This window comes from Argentina anserina, chromosome 6 (assembly GCF_933775445.1).
Source record: "Argentina anserina chromosome 6, drPotAnse1.1, whole genome shotgun sequence".
Taxonomy (NCBI): domain Eukaryota; kingdom Viridiplantae; phylum Streptophyta; class Magnoliopsida; order Rosales; family Rosaceae; genus Argentina; species Argentina anserina.
In genome coordinates, this window is record NC_065877.1 from 9,419,197 (window position 1) to 9,440,524 (window position 21,328).

Below are 21,328 nucleotides of genomic sequence, written 5' to 3' on the forward strand. Positions count from 1 at the left end.
TTTTGTTTACCCGGGTCAGATTGCTTGGCTCTTGCAACCTCTTTTGCCACGGGCATTCCCTTCTCTGTTGTCTTCATATCTGGCTCAGGATCTGAAGCAAAAGACAACAGTCCCTCATCTAACCACTGTTGTACCTGGTCTTTGAGCTGTATACAAATACAAGTATCATGAGTCCAAACGTTATGAAACTTACAATACCGTTTACCTTTAACTTCTTCCACAGTCCAGAACTCAGTCAATGGTACAATGGTTTCACCCTCGGCGATAAGCTTATCCAAGATCTCATGAGTCAATGACGCATCATAAGTGTACTCAGCAAACATGGAAGGGCGATGAGTCTTCAATGGTGTTGTCAATGGCGTAACCTCCACCATTGACACTATAGGGAAGGGATCAATATCGACCCAAGTTGCAGCTCTTTCAGTGTCTACCCCAAGCATGCCTTTTTTAATCCAGGTCTGCAATTGATCCTTGAGCTCAACACAATCAGCTGTGTGGTGATTGAACAAGTTGTGGAACTTGCAGTACTTCTTCCTTTCAATCTACGCTGCGGTAGGCATTGTAGTATCATGCTTCACTCTTCCACTCGCGAACAATTCATCCAGAATTTCTGGAGCCTTGTAAGCATTGTAGGTATACGAGTCATACTCAGGCTTGGTGAATACTGCTGTAGAAATCTTGACAGGGTCCCTGGACATCTTCAAAGCCTTAGACTTCAATGCTTGTCTTCCGGCTATCTCTACTGCAGCCACTTCATCATCTACCTCTTCGACCCACTGCTCTTCTTATGGTTATGGTGTGTATAAAGGATCTACATGCGAGTAGATAGTGGAAACCCTCTTAGTTCCGGATGGAACCGCGTAACGTGGTTTCAAAGTTCCAAGGTGATAGGATACAGGTGGACTTTTTGGAACTTAGGCATTGTCTTCCATCTCCATGAGGAACACTTGGTAGGAGCCTACCTTGTTCATTAAGTCCGCCATGCTAGAAAAATAGGCATCATGATGTTTGGCCCGCTAACGGGTCTCCAAACCCTTTATAGCAATGCGAATGGTGTCTTGTTCCGCGAGCGGTGTTCTGCAGTTTGCTTGCTGAACCTTGAACCTCTTCAGGAACTCCACTGCCGATTCCATTGGTTGTTGATACATGGAAGTCAAAGATGACAAATCCACTTCAGGCTCAACACTTCCAAAGTCGTTTTGAACATTGTCTCGAGCATGGACCAATCTGAAATGGACCTTGGCGCTAACTTGGAGAACCAAGATAGTGCCGGTCCTGACAGGGATGAACCGAAAGCCCTCCTCTTGAAGACTGGATCAGATGCATATGGCCCGCAATCGCTGTGGAAACGCGAGATATGCTCAGCTGCGTTCTCAGAACCCTCTCCTGAGAAAGTCTGGAACTTGATTGGTCGATAACCCGAGGGCCAAGGACATGTTGTAACCCATTCCAGAAATGGACTTATATAGGATATGTTCGCGGCAGCATGACCATGAATGGTCCTCACACTCTCTTGGATCATCTTCTAAACCTGCTCTTTGGTAAGGGTCTGACCCTCTTCTATTTCTTGCTCAGGCTCTTCTCGATGCTCCTCTCGTCGCTCGCGACGGAACTGGTGTTGACGCTCTTGTCTTCCGCCTGGTTGAAGAAGTGTCAATGCTCGTTGTAGTGCCTCAACCTCGGGTGTGTTTGACCGTCTTGAACTTCCAAACGTGAACTTTCCCTTTTTAGCGTTCGTCTTCTTCTTCCTTGTGAGTTTGACGAGCTCAACATCTGATTTGTCAGCCTCATCACCTCTGGCCTCGTCCTCTTCACCGCCATCATCGTTACCGGCAGTATCTTTCTTGTTGGACCTAGCCTTTTTGGTGGCATTAGGCTTGTCATGGTTCTGGTTCTCGTAAAGCCCGGTGACAGTCCGTCAGATTCCCAACGCCTCTTCGATTTGCTTGAATCGCTCATCCTGGCCTGCGAACTCTAAGCGAGCATTGTTCGCGTGCTCGTTAGCACCTAGAACCAGCTTCCTCAATCTGTCGTTGGTCTCAGCCAGACGCTGACCCTGTGTCGACTGTAGTTGCGACACATTATCCAACGTTCTCTCAACCGCTGTCATTCGATCGCTGAATGACTCCTCCAACTACTTGACTACCTTCGTCAACTCCTTGAAAGCTAGTTGCTTGTCTTCCGGTGTCGCCATCATTCCAAACTTCAGTAATGCCTCAACCGTTGTTAAACCTCTGCAAGTCACTGTGTTGTGAGGAACACAATGCGAATGCTCTGGTTTCGAGCAAGGGGAATATCCTCGCAAGTAAGGATTCTGGCTTGCTATCTTGACACTGTCCCACTGGGCGTGCCAAATATTCGAGCTGGGAAAAAAGATTCTCCTCAGAGAACAATCAGCAAGCCCCGGTATTGAACCCTAGACGGTTCTAACCTTCGTTCTCTGTTGTTTCCGGCGTGCCAGTACCTTTGAGTTAGGTACAACTCTTGCTTTGTTTGACGATGATTGCGCTCACGTACTGTCTTCGTCTCAAACGATTGCTCCGCAGTTGCTGATAAACCGCTAAGTTTGAATGACCTATACACAACCGGAGTTGCTAGGTACCTTTCACTCCACCTCAAGTAGATGGCCGATCTTACTTTAGACCGCTTGGGGAAAAACAGAGCTTATATTGCGTCATCGATAGCAGGACTCTCTCGCTGTAAGGAATTGCTGACTAGTGCAGGCTTTTGTGTTTGCTAGAAGCTAGGCTAACGACTCGATGGACTTGACTCTAGATGCCGAGGTTAATCAGACTTGTTTGCTACATGCAGTGCGAGGCGTACATCTGAGTAGCTCCGCTCTGATGGGAGACTTGGTTGCCGAAGCCAATCGGACTTTTACTCCGTGTGGAGATTTGACTATGCGGTTGCACAATAGTTTGTTTGACATTCTGTGTGTTATTCTGCACATTCGACCCCTTTATATAGAGAACACAAATTGTTCTTTCTTGCGGATCAAGTCTTGATAACCTCCTAGTTGATCTAGATTTACATTCCTTAATAAACTCAGATTCTATACAGCGATAGTCCCCTAAATCTATTCCAACACGGCAGGTAATCTTGCTCTATGATAAATTTTCTCCAACTAACCGGTCCACGAGCCTAAATAGTTTAGATAATACCGGAGTATTATTTTAGGCCCAAACAACCGTAAGCTGCTCTAAGATTATGGTTAGTTTGGTGGTATGCAATTGAGATAGAAGGGGTGGTTGCGGACTTGCAGCTATGGATGTAGAGGGTCTTGGTCTGTGTCGGGGAGAGAGTGACAGAAACTGAGAAAGTGTGTGAGGGAAGAAAACTAAAGTACTGTGGTGTACATAAATTCTCAGTGGTCAAATTTTCATGTGCACTATTCTAAAAAAATTTCTTGTTGTTTTGAGAGGTAGTGATTCTCCGATCGAGGTTGGTGCATGGTACGGTGAAAGCAAGGTGAATGAGTCGTAAGTCAATTACCAGCCAAGAGATCGCAAGATCTCTTATCTCTAAACACGTATGGGCATATTAACGGGAAAAAAACACGTATGGGCATATTAATTGTTTTATTGTGATTGGGCATGACAACTTTGATAATCTTTTGAGTATTAGCAAGGTCTGGTGTGTTGGATTATGTCAACTTAATTTGATATATAATCAGGTCAAGGTACGTGGCTTTAAATGTCATTTTTTCAGATTAGTCTTGGCTTTTCTATTATAGTGTGCATCTGAACGACTAGTCGACGAGCCAACGGCAGCATGGGCGCGCAAGACTCCAATCTTCTAACATTATCTAGAATATATATAAGAATACTTCTGTTTCTTTGTTGCTCGAGTTTTAGTGGTCCATTCAATGATTCGACTCTACATGTATATATGTATAGTGGCGGACGCAAAACAATCTATAAGTGGGGCAAATAAATATAGTTTAATTTGTACGGAGCACAAAAAAAATTTGGGGAGTTTTTCCGGAGAATGAAAGTAAAAAATAAATTGGCCAGGAAAAAAGGTCGCGTTCAAAGATTTGGTTATTGAAAGATTATTGAACGGAAAATTCAGTAAGGGGAGGAGAAAAAAAAACTAGTTAGTTTCGATAAAGAAGATATTAGTTTTTCGGTGAAGAAAACAAAATACAACAACACTTAAAGCTAAAATCCTAATACAAACCTATATTAAAATTATCAAAATTTCTAAACCAATTAATAGAAGTATGAAAAGAAGAAGTGAGCAATCAACAACTAGACGCGCCAAGTTAATTATAAATAATAGCTTACAACAAGTGTATATGAATATATATGTCTTGTATATTAATTTTAAAAAAAATATCAAAAACTAATATATATATTGAGGATTATGAAGAAACGATATTATCGAGGATAGCTAGTGCTACAGCAGTCGCTGACTCGCTGCTTTCTTTGAAGGGTTACTGCACGTTAGCTGCTCGTCAACGATTATGAATAAACATGTTAATTATCTATTACTGTAATAAAAGAGAAGAGAGCTTGCTCACCAGAATAATTTTTTTTACCAACCCTTATATATTAAACAAACTTTGCATTACAACTAACCATCATGTATAATAACAGAAATTCAAATTATTTTGACTTATACGAAAAAAATGTGGTAATTATACGAAAAATTTCCCCACTATTTTAGAAATCTCTTCACACGCATATAGTGGGTATTAGTTGCTAGTATTATATAATACAAGACTCAGACTTGCCTCAAGAAATAAAATGTTTCTCGGAGCACCGGCTAAACCGCCCGTATACATACCCATAAAAACCCACCAGATGCCATCCTGCAAGCTAGGCACCATTGATAAAAATAAAAATAAAAACCAGGCACCTCTGATCGAAGAGAAGAGAGCTAATCAGATCCACTATCACCATGTCTTCAGCATGGCTTCCAAAAACTCTCAAGCCGTAGCATCAGTGCATCACCATTCAATTTGTGATCATGTTAAGGTTCGAGTCTACACCGCGTCACTGCCACATCATGGTCAAACACAACCCCTATAACTGCCTCGCAACAGCACTCACACTACGCTATTTTTATACTTAAGCAATGAACCGTGACCAAAATCACAAATTACGTCGCATAAGTAACGCTTAAGCAACGACTAAATAATATCGTCACTACAATTCAAAATTTGTCGCTTTAAGGTCATTTTGGCGTCAAACAATGACATTCGTCGTCAAAATGCTTTTAAGCGACAAACTTACGCCAACATGAATAAAGTTCGTCGCCTTAAACCACTCTTAGACGACATAATTTGTTTACTTCCGTCGCTTTAAGTTTCTCTTCATCTACCCCTTTATGCCCAATGGGTGGACCCTACTTTCAGAGTCTTTTGGGGAGTGGGGTTGCCATATTCTTGACTCCGTGGTCATTTCCTTGTACCGTCTCCTATCCTTCACAGAGGAAGATTTTCGGAAGGTGGCGGTCAAAGGGTATTTGTGTGGTTAAAATCCAATTTTTTAGGTTTTTATGACGATCAGACGGCCAAACCCAAATAGGGGTGTTAATTGAAAACCGAAAACCGAACCATAACCGAAAAAAACCGAAGAAAAAAAAACCGCACCAAACCGCAAAAAAACCGCACCAAACCGAAAGATTTGGTGTTGTTTTGGTTTGGGATGTTTGAAAACCGAAACCGAACCGAAAAACCGAATATATATATATATATATTATAAAGAAATTATATTATTTATAGATATATTTAATATACATAATTAAATATGTTATCGATCAAGACCCAAACTTTATCAAAATTCGGTGAATTTTTTACCATATCTGTATTTATATATGCTGATCACATCTGTCTGTCGAAATTTAATAATTTGAATTTTAGATATTGGAACCACAACATGTCTACTAATGTGGTATAACTTGTTTAGTGGTCTTTTTACAAATGTATGCAAGTGTGAAGCAACTATATCTTATAAATAGAATTTTGCAAATCTGTCCGCATGATGCGTTACGTATAGTGAAATATGGTTATGGTAAACAAATCACATATTTTTGATAACGTTTGTGTCCCGATCGAGGCGGTCAACCCTTTTTACGCTTATTATCCCCTATGGGTAGCCTTATCCCTGGAACGTAAAATTTTTGAAAATTTTACACGAGCTGCTACATCACATATATGTGAGAGTGTGTGCATGAAAAAAATCCACCAAAACTAGTCAAGAAGGACGGGGTAAGAACAAATTCACTTAATTAGATGAAATTAAGTTAATGTTGACCACGTCGATCGAGACCCAAATATTATCAAAATTAGATGAATTTTTTGTCATATCCTTATTTAAATATGCTGATCACATCTGACGGTCAAAATTTAATATTTTGAATTTTTGACATTGGAACCACAACATGCCTACTAATGTGGTATAACTTGTTTAGTGGCTTTTTGCAAATGTATGCATTTGTGAAGCAACTATATATTATAAATAGAATTTTACAAATATGTCCGCATGATGCGTTACGTATTGTGAAATATGTTTATGGTAAAAAAATCACATATTTTCGATAACGTTTGTGCCCCGATCGAGGCGGTCAACCTTTTTTACGCTTATTATCTCCTATGGGCCTATGGGTAGCCCTATCCCTGGAAGGTAAAATTTTTGAAAATTTTACACGAGCTGCTACATCACATATATATGAGAGTGTGTGCGTGAAATAATCCACCGAAACTCGTCAAGAAGGAGGGGATAAGAACGAATTCACACTTAATTAGATGAAATTAAGTTAATGTTGACCACATCGATCGAGACCCAAATTTTATCAAAATTAGATGAATTTTTTACCATATCCGTATTTAAATATGTTGATCACATCTGACGGTCAAAATTTAAGATTTTGAATTTTAGACATTGGAACCACAACATGCCTACTAATGTGGTATAACTTGTTTAGTGGTTTTTTACAAATGTATGCATTTGTGAAGCAACTATATATTATAAATAGAATTTTGCAAATCTGTCCGCATGATGCGTTACGTATAGTGAAATATTGTTGTGGTAAAAAAATCACATATTTTCGATAACGTTTGTGTCCCGATCAAGGCGGTCAACTTTTTTTTACGCTTATTATCCCCTATGGGCCTATGGGTAGCCCTATCCCTGGAAGGTAAAATTTTTGAAAATTTTACACGAGCTGCTACATCACATATATGTGAGAGTGTGTGCGTGAAAGAATCCACCAAAACTAGTCAAGAATGAGGGAGTAAGAACGAATTCACACTTAATTAGATGAAATTAAGTTAATGTTGACCACATCGATCGAGACCCAAATTTTATCAAAATTAGATGAATTTTTTACCATATCCGTATTTAAATATGCTGATCACATCTGACGGTCAAAATTTAATATTTTGAATTTTAGACATTGGAACCACAACATGCCTACTAATGTGGTATAACTTGTTTAGTGGCTTTTTGAAATTGTATGCATTTGTGAAGCAACTATATCTTGTAAATAGAATTTTTCAAATCTGTCAGCATGTTTTTTTTATTTCGTTAAGAATCAAGTAGATAGACAAGGAAAGAAAATCCGATTTTCTTTACAAAATAACCGAAAGAAAAACCGATATAAACCAGAGAAAAACCTAACCGAACACAATTGGTTTTTGAAAAAAAAGTGAAAAACCAAAACCGAATAAATAGAACGGTTTGGTGTTCGGTATCACCTATAAACCGCACCATTCACACCGATTAACACCCCTAAACCCAAACGATGTTATTTACTTTGCTAATTTAAAACTTAAGTAGCCTCTTATGTTGCATAACTTTTGTACTAGGTTAACAAAGAAGTTACTATTTATTGAAGGCGCTATTTGGTGTAGACATTTGTTGGTAAAAATGATCGTTAAATGTGACATATACGTAAAATAATGAGGACGGTTAAAATTTGGGTCAGAACGGACATCGTTCGGCTATCCAATCGTTGAGACAACTGAAAACACCACTAATATGTCCTATAAGTATATCCCACTTCGGAGGCCTTTTAGAATATGAGGTTGCCATATTCCCAGCCCCTAGCCCATTCCCTTCTTCGTTTCGTCCCAAATTTTAATAGTGTGATATAATATACATGCACTTGAAAGTAATTGACCAAAAGGATTAATTTGTTAATTAGAAACCCATGTATCCCCTAATTATTATTTTGTTGAATTATTAAATATCAGAGATTTCTTACTTATGTTACGAAATTGGTAGGTTCATCGCAGTGGTGGATCTATGATTCACAACTCGGAGGGACTTAATTTTTTCCTTAACGGCCGAAGTGATAAAAATTTATAGTGCTAAAATATTCAACTAAAATATATTAAATATATACCTTATTGATGTGAAAATAGCAATCCATTAAAAATTATCATAAGTTTAGTCAATTGCAAAACGGAAATTTTTGGAATTGATCAAAGAGCTTAATCAAAATTAATGCACAAGGAAAATAAAATATATTAATTACATATTGAAGAAATCAAGGAAGATTTGAAGTAAATGGAAAAATACACACAAATATACATTTGTTGGGATTTAATCTTGAGTGAGCTTGATATTAACAAAACTTCAAAACCAATCGTGCAAAACTATACCATATACTTAAGTAAGTATTTAGAGGAACTCGAGTCCCCTATCCACCAATGCCCTAGATCTGCCTCTGTTCATCGCCTAAGTCTAAATTTAGGGCGGTCAAACATTCAGCCAAAAATTTGGAAAAAATTTAAACGAAAATTTTTGAAAATTTTAGTTGGCTTTTTATACTTGGGGGGTGTATTCAACTAGGATTCTATAGGATTTTCTTGTATTTGAAGAATCTTTTGAAATCTTGTGGTATTCAATTAAGATTTTAAACAATCCATTGAAATCTCAAGGTATTCAATTAAGATTTCAAAAACTCCTATGAATTATGGTGGTATTCAAAAATCGATTGATTTTGAATGATTTCATTTATTAGTTGATTTTGTTGGATTTTGAAGTATTTTTACACTATATCATGCTTGTTAGAAATCAAGCATCTAGACATGAGATTTTGATGTATTCTCTCTCTCTCTCTCAATAAGATCGAAATTTTTTATGTTCTTAATCATGTATTTTATTTTAATTGCTCAAATCAATTTTATGAGTTTTTCTTGTGATTTGGTATAATTGTTGTAGGCAAAAAAGAAATGATGGTTGTTTTTATAATTGTACTAATAGTTGCAATAAAGAATGTCGTTCCAATGACTTTTCTCTTGAAATAGAAAATGATGAAGAACTTGATATGGAAGACGAGAATCTTGAACTACTTTCTCAAAATCAACTACAACAAAGAACATAGGCTAATGCTTGGAGACTTGAAGGCAATGCGAATGAAAATATTGTTGAAGCTATGTGGGAAGATAGACCACGGAATGGTGATAATGAAAGTTAAGAAGATAACAATGATATTGAAGGCAATGCGAATGAAAATAATGAGGACAATGCGAATGAGAGGGATCATGAAGACTATGATGACAATGAAGTCGGAATGGATGAGTATGCAACCTCTTAATGTACTTTTTTAATTGTCTTTACAATTTTCACTATATAATATTTGGTTGTTTTTATATTTTTATTACTTTGTAAAATACATTATTATTTTATAATTTGTTAAAAAAGAAAACCAACTTATTAATTATCCATGTTCTATATTTTATTATTTAATAATAATATAAAAATCATACATGCACTTGTGAAATCCAAGCAAATCAAGACAAATCTGGTAAATATAATACAATGAAATCTGGCTGAATCTATGTGGAGTTGAAATAATCTATGGATTTTCAGAATCCATTGATTATAATAAATTAATCAGAATCATTTGAAATCAGAGTTGAATACACCCCCCTTGGACTTGGTCTCTCCTTTTGGAGAAAACTAAAGAAATAGTCAGACACCATCATCTTCTCCATAGTCTTTATCCTCTAGCTCCCTGTGGCACCACCAACGTCACCATCACTTTTGCCGTCCGGCGTGAATCAGCTCGAGTCAACGACACCATCATCTTTTTCTTCTTCTCTATATCCTTGCATGTGGCTCGATCTATCAGATTGGAGGTGAAACAATTCAACCCAAACCGGAGGACCCTCGCCTGAATCTCCGGTCAATTTTCAGGTTCTCTCTGGGTGAGCCTTGCCTACTTTGAGTTCGTAGCTACCCTTAGTTTCACAGATATTAGAACCTTACCTCACTTTCCTCTTCTCTGTGTCAACACCGCCATGTTGCGCCGTTGGTGTCTCTTTCAGACGTTTATTTGGGACCTCGATAAGCTTTGAATCCTCTATTGGTAAGCTTTTGAATCCTTTCAGAAGTTTAATTTGTAGATCGGCTTGATTTTGAGTTTATGGAGGTGGAGAGGGTGGATGCGATGGTGGCTTAAGTGGCGGAGAAGAGGTTTGTGAGGCACTACTTGTGGATGTAGGTTGTCTGATGTGTGCTGGAAATTGGGCACTTGGGCTCAATTTTCCGGTTTTATTCTGGAGTTGAATTTTTATCATTGGTTTGTTTTGGGATTAGGATGGTACGATTTTGGTGATTGATATTGGCCCGTCGATGCATAAAGCTCTTCCGGAGATAGAGAAGCTTTGCTCTGTGTTGCTGGTGAAGAAGGTGTGCCTTTTTTATTAAGTCAATGGTTAGTGTTTTGTATCGGTATTGGTTTTGACATTGTTGTCTAATTCGCTTGTTGATTTTTTGTATTGCAGCTCTTTTACAGTAAAAGCGATGAAGTGAGAGTTGTTTTGTTTGGAACATAAGGTATTGTCATCATTTAAGTCCTTATTTATGAGTGATATCTTGTTGCTATATTTGTTTCAATGAAAGAGGGTTTGGTGTAAGTATAATAGTTCAATTCGACCGCAGGCACAAAAAATGCATTAACAACGGATGTGAGTGGATATGATCATATAACGGTTCTACAAACAACTCAAAGTCGTCGATGAGCATCTTATGCAGGCTGTAGAGCAACTCCCACGAGGAACTCATAATGGTGATTATATCCTTTTATTCTCGGGTGTTTGTTGTGGCTCTACATCTGTGCTTATCCTAGTTGAGCAAATTGACATCGCAAAAGCAGACTCGCGTTGCCATAGAGGAGACCCAACGGTTGGGAATATAGTTGCAGGGGATTTGTGTTCATTTTTGTAGCTAATTTGTCCATAACACCTGTGTATAGTTGGTAGCTAGTGAAAGTACAATTGGAAATACTTGTATTCATCTTGGAATGTCTTGAAATGTCATTGAATGGATTGATGCACATTCTGTTAATTCAATTAATTTTGTGCATTTTGTTGTGAAATGTAGATTCTGAGATGTAAATGGTAGAGAATAATTATTATTATTTTTCCAATAAAATTCAATAAAGCGACAAAGTAAATCATAGTTCATTGCTTCAATGTATACTAAGGCGATGAAAGGTATGTCTCCAGAAAATCTAAGCGGTGAACCAATACATGAGTTACTTAAGTTCTGAAAGTTTGTCACTAAACATTGAAGAGACGAACTTGAAGTCGTCACCTCAGTTTCTCCTTAAGCGATGAATTTTGCTCTAGTGGTCGCCTAAGAGCTGTAAGGATGGGACGAATATATGGCCGTGTAAGAGTAAAGTAATGAAAAACCGGCCTGAAGCGACCACAAATCTCTGTTGCTCAAGTGGAGTCATGGTGTAGTGTCACGTACCATACATCGAAAGGAATAGGAGCCTCGTGCAACATGGGAGCTGCCGGACGAAGCTTACAAGCACACAAAAGAAACCTTGGCCACCTTTTTTTTTCTGAAGTAATCAGCAAATTACTCTTGGCTTGTTGATATTACATAATTTTTATACACTTTATGTACCTTTCTAATGAAGAATGATGTTACTAACACCTCATTTTCTCTAACTACACATCCAATTTAAAGAACATAAGATTTGAAAGTGTGTAAATAGAGACTTTAGGAATGTGAATAAAAAATATTTTTTCTTGTTGTTGTTGTTATAAATTATAATAATAATAATTATTATTATTAGGTCATCTTTAACTCATGGGCTAGTGTGCCACAATTCCCACATTGTGACACATTTCATCTCCAACCCATGAGATAGTGTGTTAGTATGCCAGAAATAGTCCGAAAGAGCCAGAAGTAGCCTAAAGGCACACTTTTGTGGCACACAAACACACATGGATCCCACCTCAAAAACTATTTTGTGTTGTTGTTTTGGTGGATAATTTCATAAATACATAACAACATTGTTTAATGAAATGAAATATATTTATTTGAAAAATAAAAACTATAAATTAAACTTGTATTTTTTTAGTGTAATAACTCATTGAATATACAATAACACTACCGATATAAAACTAATAATTTTTAATGAACCAACAAAAATCATTTATTAAAACTAACTAAATTACAAATTAAAACGACAAATAATAATCATTTGAAATAGAACGAATAATTTTCAACTTTGCTTCTGGAAATAAGTATAATTAAAAATGCATGCAAATGACTATTATTCGAATATATTAACTGATACAACGAATAAACATGAATACTAGTATTTTTAACCATTAAATATAATTTATGAAATTTAAATTAGTTAAAATTTTCATATATTTTAATTTTTCATGATATATTTATTACATTTAGAATTTATAAAAGTAAAGTTGTAATTAAATAATAATATAGAAATTAAAAAGTACATAACACATTAAAACAAATATCTAAGGGCTACATTGTAACACACTTGAGTTGTTAACAGTTGATGTCAAATCGATAAATAGTATCGATTCAGTGTGTCATGATGTAACCCATGAGCTACAAATAGCCCTTTGGGTTAGAGATGGTCTTGCACTCATATTGGAGCATCTTGAACAATGTTAACCATAGTTTAATTAATTTAGCCAAGAACTTCAACTAAGTATGATCAAGTTCTTAAATTTCAGCAAACTGCCTTGCCTAGCTGTTTTTTACCGTGCACTGACAATCAGTCATAACTATAAGATTAAACAAGTTCGATCAAGATATGGGTAGAGGTTTTTAACTCATAACGACATAAATAACAGCTTACATATACATAGATCATATGTATATGTATAACTGTATAAGATCATGAATATATGTATATCGGACACAAACGCATAATGAAATTGAAAACGAAGCCTGCTAAATGCTAGGCAAAACACATGATCTATATCTCCACTATTATAATGAGAAACGTGGTTATCTATATCTCCACTATTATAATGAGAAGCGTGGTTTTGGTGTCAACAAACAAAACTTTTGAATTTTTCAAAATGACCATATTAGAGAAAAAAAGAAAGAAAGAGAGCAAATAATATGTGACGGGATAATATGATAAACTACAAAAATAGTAAAAAAAAAATTTAGAGAGAAGTTGAAAACGTACAGAAAGTAGAAGAAGAATGAAATCAAGAGAAAATTGTGGGAGGTAGGAAATAGATAAACAAAAACTAACCTTTTTTTTTAAGTGACACGGGTAAAGACTAGAATACTCTAATAACTAGAACTCATTTTATCAACCAAAATGTATGAAATTACAATCTTACACCATAAACTATATTAAAATGTAATTTAATTAACAAAGGACAATGTGGTAATAAACAAAATGATGTAAAAACAATTCTATTTTTTTTCTCCTAAAATCTCTTTGTAACTTCTTACTTCCACCTTTTTCTCACGTTCTTAATTACACACACAACACAACGTGTGTGTTTTGTTTTCTAGTGAAATTGTAAACCAAACCTGCTAATTATGCTCGGCTATTTCTTATTAGCAAGCTCATGTAAGAACCCTAGGTTTTTTTAATATTAAAATAGTTCAAGAAATTCTAAATACACTCCTTCAATTACTTAATACACACCCATTGCATTTTTTTTGTTTAACTATTTCATCAAACTCCTTATGTACCCTTTTCTCAATAAATAAATAAATGAAAATAAAAATTTTAAAAACTTATATCTAATGCAGGAAAAATGGAATTGGTCTACTCATTTCATTGATAATCCCCTTTATATAGGAATCATAATAACAATACAAGTAATTTCTCATTATAATGATAATTAAGGCTACATAATTACCGATTGACCAATTACATCCGTTGGTTGTAAACGTTATTAACTCGTTTTGTCATTTAGTTTAATGTATGCAGACTAATGGTGTTTTTATTTCAACAATATCTTAAAATTACATACTTATATTGTCAATTGTTGATTTAGTGTACAATTAACTGTTAATAAATTAACAGATTATTATTCAAGTTGTTGAATCTAATATCTTAACAGATTCAACATATATGCTAATATCTTGACGATTGTCATGATAATGTCTGCATGCATGTATCCAAATTACTAATATTTTATAATCTCTTTCAATATGTCTTGGTTTTAGTTATTGTCTACTTCTTCATACAGACTAAGTTTATTTTGAAGAATGATCGATTGTATGAAGAAGACAAGAATAGAATTCAACCTATAAAGTTTTGATTTATAAACATTCTAATTATATTAATTTTATTTATATAAATTATTGTATTTATTTATTTAGTATGAAGAAGGCTATAGATGAAATTTTAATGGCAAAAAAAATATAGGGGTGTGTATTTAGAGATTGAAGGAGTGTATATAAAAATGTTCAAATAGTTGAAAAAAAAAATCTAGAATTTGAAGTCAGAGTTGAAGGCGTGATAAAACGTCCGGAATCTCCACGTGGCCATCCACCACATGTGGCGTCAAATTCGCCTCCTTTCCTCTTTGATTGATTCTTCCCATTTCTTTTCTCCACCGATTCTCCCAACAAATCTCTCTGCAATTCCAATGGCGGAAGCCTCCACAGCTCTCTGCTTCTCCCCTTCCTTCTCTCGCGCCAACCACCCCTCTCTTTCCCGCGCTTCTCCCCGCAATTATTTCCCTATTTCCCATCCTTGCCCCTCCCGCCTCCTCCGCTTTCCCGCCAAATCCTCCCCCGATTCCGCCGACTCCTTCCCCGACGACCTCTTCGGTTTCTTTCCCTGGTCCAATGACTCCGGTACTCTCTTCTAATCCTTATGAAAATGCACGAATTGTATTTGTAATGGTAAAAAGTTATCCCACCGTTTTTTGGCGGTTAATTTTGACATGACGATGATGATTTCGGTTTTTACTTTTTTTTACTGTGTGTTAATTTGTGGCAGAAATTCAATGGGTTCCTGAGGACAGAGTCACATTGTTCACTTCTGAGGGGCTTGTTCAGATTGGAGGCTCCATAGTCCCTCGCCGTGTCGCTTCTTCCGATGTATGTAATCCTCATTAGGAGTATTCACCTTTATGTGTTGATATTATTCTGCATCATGGAATTAGCCTTTTTTTTATGTGCTGTGATTATTATGAGCAAGATGGATACATATTTTTTGGAAGATCAAAATTTTTGTGGTGAATTGTTTTGTTGAATCATCTAGCTAGTTGAATGTGTGTACTTGACAGAAGAGGAGGTCAAAGGCTAGTCAAAGGTATCAGCGGTTTCAAGAGAGTGATTACATGGATACAGAGCAGGGTCTGTGTCTGGGTGCTCTTTTCGATATTGCAGCAACAAATGTAAATCATCTTGTTTACTCTTGTCCCTCTTATTCCAGCCGCTGTTGTGTTTTGGTGTTTTGTTTCTTTTAATGGGTTTAAGTTTTTCGCTTTGTCTTGTTATTGGAAAACATTTTGTTGCAGGGACTTGATATGGGCAGGAAGCTTTGTATATATGGGTTTTGCCGTTCCATTGAGATGCTAAGCGATGTTGTGGAAGACACTGTGTTGGAACATGGCGGGGAGGTATGTCCTATAACCATGCTGTCGTGTTTTACCATTAAAATTCCTTTAGCAATCAGTAATCATTTGATTATGATATTATTTTGTCGCATGAAGGCGTGTATATTAGAAATTGTTTCAACTATAGTAGCCTTATGGTTTACCATTAAAAAACATTATTTTTTTTTTGGCTCCAGTCAAGTATATTCATGTATTACATTATAAAAGTGGCAGTGATTTTGCTATTGGCAAACTCACAAAAGTATTAAGTTTTTGTAGGATTCTATTTAGTTCTCTGTATACTTTTGTGCTGATGTTTTCTCAACTTATTGCTTTGGAGATGTGTATCATCATAGCTGTTTCTTTTTTTTGCAAGTGGTAGAACTAGATTTTGGTCAGAGTAGTGGCAACTATAATGTGTAGTATAATAGATTCTACAGCATAGTATAAGTTTCCATAACATTCATGGGAGAATGATACTTTCCAGTAATGTTCTGTGGTCGTGACTGTTCATTGTGGCTGGTGTAGAGTAAATTAAACAGATTAGCTTTCAATTTTACATCCCTAAATTGTATATGCCGGGAAGTAAGTTTTGTTAATGTAACAGATGAACAAAGTAGCGGTTATAGAAAGTCCATTGTTAGATTGTCGGAACATAGAACCTAGTCTCGTTCAGATGTAGCTTGAACAGTGTTTACTGTGGATGAGTGGTTCCTCCAGAAAGCAATACAAGCCAGCTTGCTTCTTTCCGATCCGGCTTCTCTACTTGGATTTTCCGTGCTTAGATTTGCTTGGATTCTTATAACTTTTGGATTGATTAACCATGATAATGGATATAAGTTGATTGCATCATCCTTATTCGATCCCAATGGTTATAAGTAATCCAAGAACATCCAAGCAAATCCAAGCAGGGAAGCCAAATTCTCTCCTAAAATAATGTGATGTTGCTTGCTAATAAAAGCATATTTCAGATTAGTACAGGACAGCAGTCATTACAGTGATAAGTTGGGGTGGCATTCTGTGAGTCATGACTTCTTAAGCCTTACCTAGGCATTAAGGCAGCAAGTTTCACCTACACGGAGAATCAGATTGGTCAATCCAGAATTTCAGATGGCCCAATTATTAGGAAGATTCCAAAATCACTAAATCCTTTGTCATAGTCTGTAATTATGTACAATTGCCTTTAGAATTGGTTACCATTGAAAAGGGATCTCACATCTATTCCTTAGCCCTAGCCAAGGAGATGAGGAAAGGTAACTAGTCTGTTGAAGGTGCTTATAAGTCCATGGGGACATTTTTCTAGTATATTTATTGAAACAACTTTTGTTGCTAAGGAGGACAAGCGTTCTTGAACTACTGAACAAAACTAGACTCATCAAATTAAGGACCTTGTTCTTGTGAAGGAAAACTAAAGCTATGGTAGGTAAAAATAGAACAGGGATGCAACCGTAGCAAAAATAATGCATAGAGTACACTGTGGATTCTGTATCCTTAATTCACACTTTCAAGTCTAGGATAAGCTTCCTTACTTGATCTGTTGTGTTGTCAATTTCAGATTGTTGAGGCAGAGAAGGCAACAAAAGGTGGTTTGCATGAAAAGCTAAGAATGACGGTTGCGGTACCATTACTTTGGGGGGTTCCTCCTGCTTCTGAAACCCTTCACCTGGCTGTTAAGAGTGGTGGGGGGATTGTAGATAAGGTTTATTGGCAATGGGATTTTCTGTAAAAAGCTAGAACTTATCGATCCTTCCTAACCATTGTTTGTGCATGTTGTACATATATATGCTGTAATATGCCCTGTACAAACTCAATTGTTGTAATCAATGATCGATATCTGTGTTCCCACTGCATAATGCATCAGTTTAAAGGATATGAATGCGTTGTTATTTTTGCCACTGCAGTTTTCCGGATTCATGAAAGCAACATGTAATACGTTATCTTCAGTGGTTCTTTAGGATCAAGAATGTAAGTAATACTCTGGTGGGAGGATATACATAAATTGCACGAGAATTGAAGCTGGATTTTAAGGATTTTAAGAATAAAATATGCACAAGGATACTGCATTACAGTCGTGTGTCATTTCAAGTTGTGAAAGGTAGGATTGGATAGTTCTGGCAGCCGTGAAGCGATTGTCATCTGAAATCACAATCAACTGATCGGCTTAAACCATTCATTTAAATTGCCATATGTTTTTAAATAAATTGAAGCTTACTCGAACATTTATTGATTTTATTCAACGTTAAGGCAAGCAATTCAAACGGTCTGGAAACAAATGGACATACCAAAAATTAACAAAACAACTACGGTAGTCCTTTCATATGCCAATAACCACTAAGAAACATAGGCAATTCTCAATTTTGAGAGAAATGATACGAACTCGCAACCAACAACAAAATCCCCATCATACTACGGTTTACACCGTGTCCAAGTAACATCAGACCACATGCAAATACAGTCCATCCTCATGTTGTGTAAACTCTTAACTCCGAAATTATCTATAATCCCCAACGAAATCCTAGATCTCAGCTCAAATGAGTAGGGACTAGGGACTTATTTTTTAACCTAACCAAAGCCAAACAAAATTAAAATGTATATCTAACCAAAAAGACAATTCCAGGTCAGGCCCAAACCTAAACAACCCTTTTTTCTCTCTTTTCCGAGTTGGTAGCAGTTTAAAATACCAACCAGAATGCAGTTTGTAACTTTGTGCATGTTGAACATAAATTACGGTTGTATCCTGTATTCCATACAAGAGCCCTCGACGTCCATTGTCGCCAATGATTTTTCGGAAGGGTGCATTGGGTAAATTAGGTGTTGGAAACTTGGGTTGAAGATAGAGTATCTTGAACCCTAAAACCAATTCTCTCGTCGCAGCTCAAAATCCTCATATATTGCAATGAGTTTTTCCAATAAATACCATCTTATTAAGGATTAATTGAGAATTAAAGACTTAATTATTAATTAGTAATATTTTTCGATTATATTTTTTCATTTTAACCGTTTATATTTTAAGTTTATATAAGTAGATTACTTGTACAAATTTTCAGTCAATTTGGTAATGATTAAGGTATCAAAGTAGATCAAATTATTAAATAGACCAAAATTGTCAAACATGACCCGTTCAGTTTCATAATTAGTAAATCACAATTATGAATGTCTTAACGATTTTTAATTTGAATAAAAATTACAATGATCTACTTATATATATATATATATATATATATATATATATATATATATACAGTCTCTATCCAGAGTGAAGCTTAACTCTGAAATTAAAGAGTGAAGTTCCAATTTTGACACACTTTTCGGTCAAGTTTTTTTCACCATAAGCGATTCAATATTGAGGTATGCTATTCAAGATCATCTCTACAAAATTTCATCTAATTCGGACATTGTTAAGGTATCGAAATTAGATTAAATCAATGAATGAATTAAAACTGTTCATCGTGAACCGTTCGTGTAAATCTCAATTTTAAAAGCTCAAATCATTGTCAAATTGGATGAAACTTTGTAGAGATGATCTTGAATACCATACCTAAATATTGAATCATTTATGGTGAAAAAACTTGACCGAAAAGTGTGTCAAAATTGGAACTTCACTCTTTAATTTCAGAGTGAAACTTTACTCTGGATATGAACTGATATACAAACTAAACAGTTGATATCTAAATATAAGATTGAAAAGTGGGTGAATCTCTTTGGTATTCAACTAGTCATGAACAAGATGATCATTATTGGAAAGGCTCCAATTATGCAACTTTCTTCGATCATAAATCTAGCTCTTTCTTCTAATTAAAATGAATACCATCAGTGACCCTTGATTATGCAATTATGCAACTTTCTTTCAAGGAGCCATAGATTTAGTGGCTTTAGACCTTTAGTGTGGACGAACGACGGTGCCATTAACTCGTGTTTTGCTTCTCTTCGATTTCCCGATCCAGAAGAAATACTATTGAAACTCATCAATATATCAATCATGTTATTAAGTGAGCCCCATTTTATTAGTTCATCGGAACACCTCTGGATCCCGAAATATATATGAAGATGAAAAGTTTTGATGCGAAATGAACTATAGTCGAACTATATATGTTCCTAATTAAGCTTTGATAGTATATATTTAATTTTTGAAGTTTCGAGTTTGTATAGCTAGCTCCAATCGGGGCTTGATGGCCGTCTATACGTGTGGAGGAGAAAGAAAAATGGTTGAACTTGGATCGAGAAATGTCAAAAATGCTTGGATTTGGAACTTGTTTGTTGAACACATTTGACCTTTACGTATATATATTATCTTTCACGTTTTTTTTTATCAAATAAATATTTCATATAACATGAAACAATGATACATGATATTTAATTTGGAACAAGCTAAATAAGATTCCGGACTAGAATCTATACTCAGAACAGAAAAGTAAGAAAGACTCTAAATGGAAAAACGCTATAATATAAAAAGGTACGTAGATTAGCAAGGAAGCGAGTCGGAGACAGAACAAGTCGTGAATTGTGGCAGAATTTACAGGCCAAAACGCCTAAAGTCCTCAACTCATGGTAAGCCTTAACTCATCCGAAGCACAAACGGAGACGAACTCAGAGCTAAGGCCCACTAAGGGTGAGATTGGCCCACGAAGGGCGAGATTAGCAAACACTGCTGAGTCGAAGTCACCGAAACCAGAACGATTGAATGACCAAGGAAGTGGCCGACTTTATTCAACAAAACAGGAAAACAGATCACAGCTCATGCAAACCTTGAGAGATCACCACAACGAGGAGTCAAACAAAGCAGCAAATCTGAACCCAACTAATACCGACAGCGAATCCACCAACATCATACCTGAAGCAACACCACATTCACCCATTGAAGAGGATGTCTATGTTGGAGATGAGAGATCCCACATCTAAAAAGTGACAAAGAAAATAAAGTTTATAAGTGGGTGGATAATAACCAATTGTACCGAGGCTTTTTGTGATTAAAACCCAACACATGTGAGGTGACTAAGTTGGGACAATATCGGTACAGTTGGTCCACGGGCCACGCTTGTCGCTGTTTAACATGGTATCAGAGCGGGTCCCTCTCCAGTCGCGCCTCCAATCTTTCGTGGGCCCGAGTTGGGTACCACTTTGTCATGCCATCGGAGGATTTCCGATTGGATAGCCACTAAGTGTCGTTGGTTACTGGACCTTAGTTTCTTTCATCCCAGTATGTGAGATGTTAATCTGTCACGTGCAGACCTAAAAATTAGGTTGCACGTGAGGGGCGTGTTGGAGAGGAGAGATCCCACATCTAAAAAGTGACAAAGAAAATAAAGCTTATAAGTGGGTGGATAATAACCAATTGTACCGAGGCCTTTTGTGATTAAAACCCAACACTTGTGAGGTGACTAAGTTGGGACAATATCGGTACAGTTGGTCCACGGGCCACGCTTGTCGCTGTTTAGCAGCCTAGAGGTAGACCGAGGCTTGAGTCGAGAATCCAGATCCATAGACTCGAATGACACCATTGTGGCCAACCCCATCAATAAA

The 21,328-nt window shown here is 36.4% G+C and overlaps 1 protein-coding gene and 1 long non-coding RNA gene across 3 annotated transcripts; both read left to right on the plus strand.

Moving 5' to 3' along the window:
- The first annotated feature begins 9,826 nt into the window (after positions 1–9,826).
- Positions 9,827–11,294, plus strand: LOC126799758 (uncharacterized). 2 transcript variants are annotated; one of them, XR_007672651.1, is made up of 4 exons: positions 9,827–10,430; positions 10,554–10,646; positions 10,742–10,793; positions 10,899–11,294. It is a non-coding gene; the product is annotated as an uncharacterized LOC126799758 (long non-coding RNA). The 2 variants fall into 2 exon arrangements; XR_007672650.1 differs by having other exon boundaries at positions 9,863–10,323.
- Positions 11,295–14,791: 3,497 nt separating this feature from the next.
- Positions 14,792–17,661, plus strand: LOC126799454 (uncharacterized). Its single transcript, XM_050526659.1, has 5 exons — positions 14,792–15,062; positions 15,208–15,308; positions 15,497–15,607; positions 15,731–15,832; positions 17,364–17,661. Exons 1-5 carry the CDS (start codon positions 14,852–14,854, stop codon positions 17,532–17,534), a joined length of 696 nt encoding a protein of 231 aa, XP_050382616.1. The 5' UTR covers positions 14,792–14,851; the 3' UTR covers positions 17,535–17,661.
- The last annotated feature ends 3,667 nt before the right edge of the window (positions 17,662–21,328 follow it).

Coding starts and splice junctions, on each gene's coding strand:
- LOC126799454 (XM_050526659.1), top strand. CDS start 14,852: ATGGCGGAAGCCTCCACAGCTCTCTGCTTCTCCCCTTCCTTCTCTCGC. Junction 15,608..15,730: donor TCGATATTGCAGCAACAAAT/GTAAATCATCTT, acceptor ATTTTGTTGCAG/GGACTTGATATGGGCAGGAA. Junction 15,833..17,363: donor TGTTGGAACATGGCGGGGAG/GTATGTCCTATA, acceptor TGTCAATTTCAG/ATTGTTGAGGCAGAGAAGGC.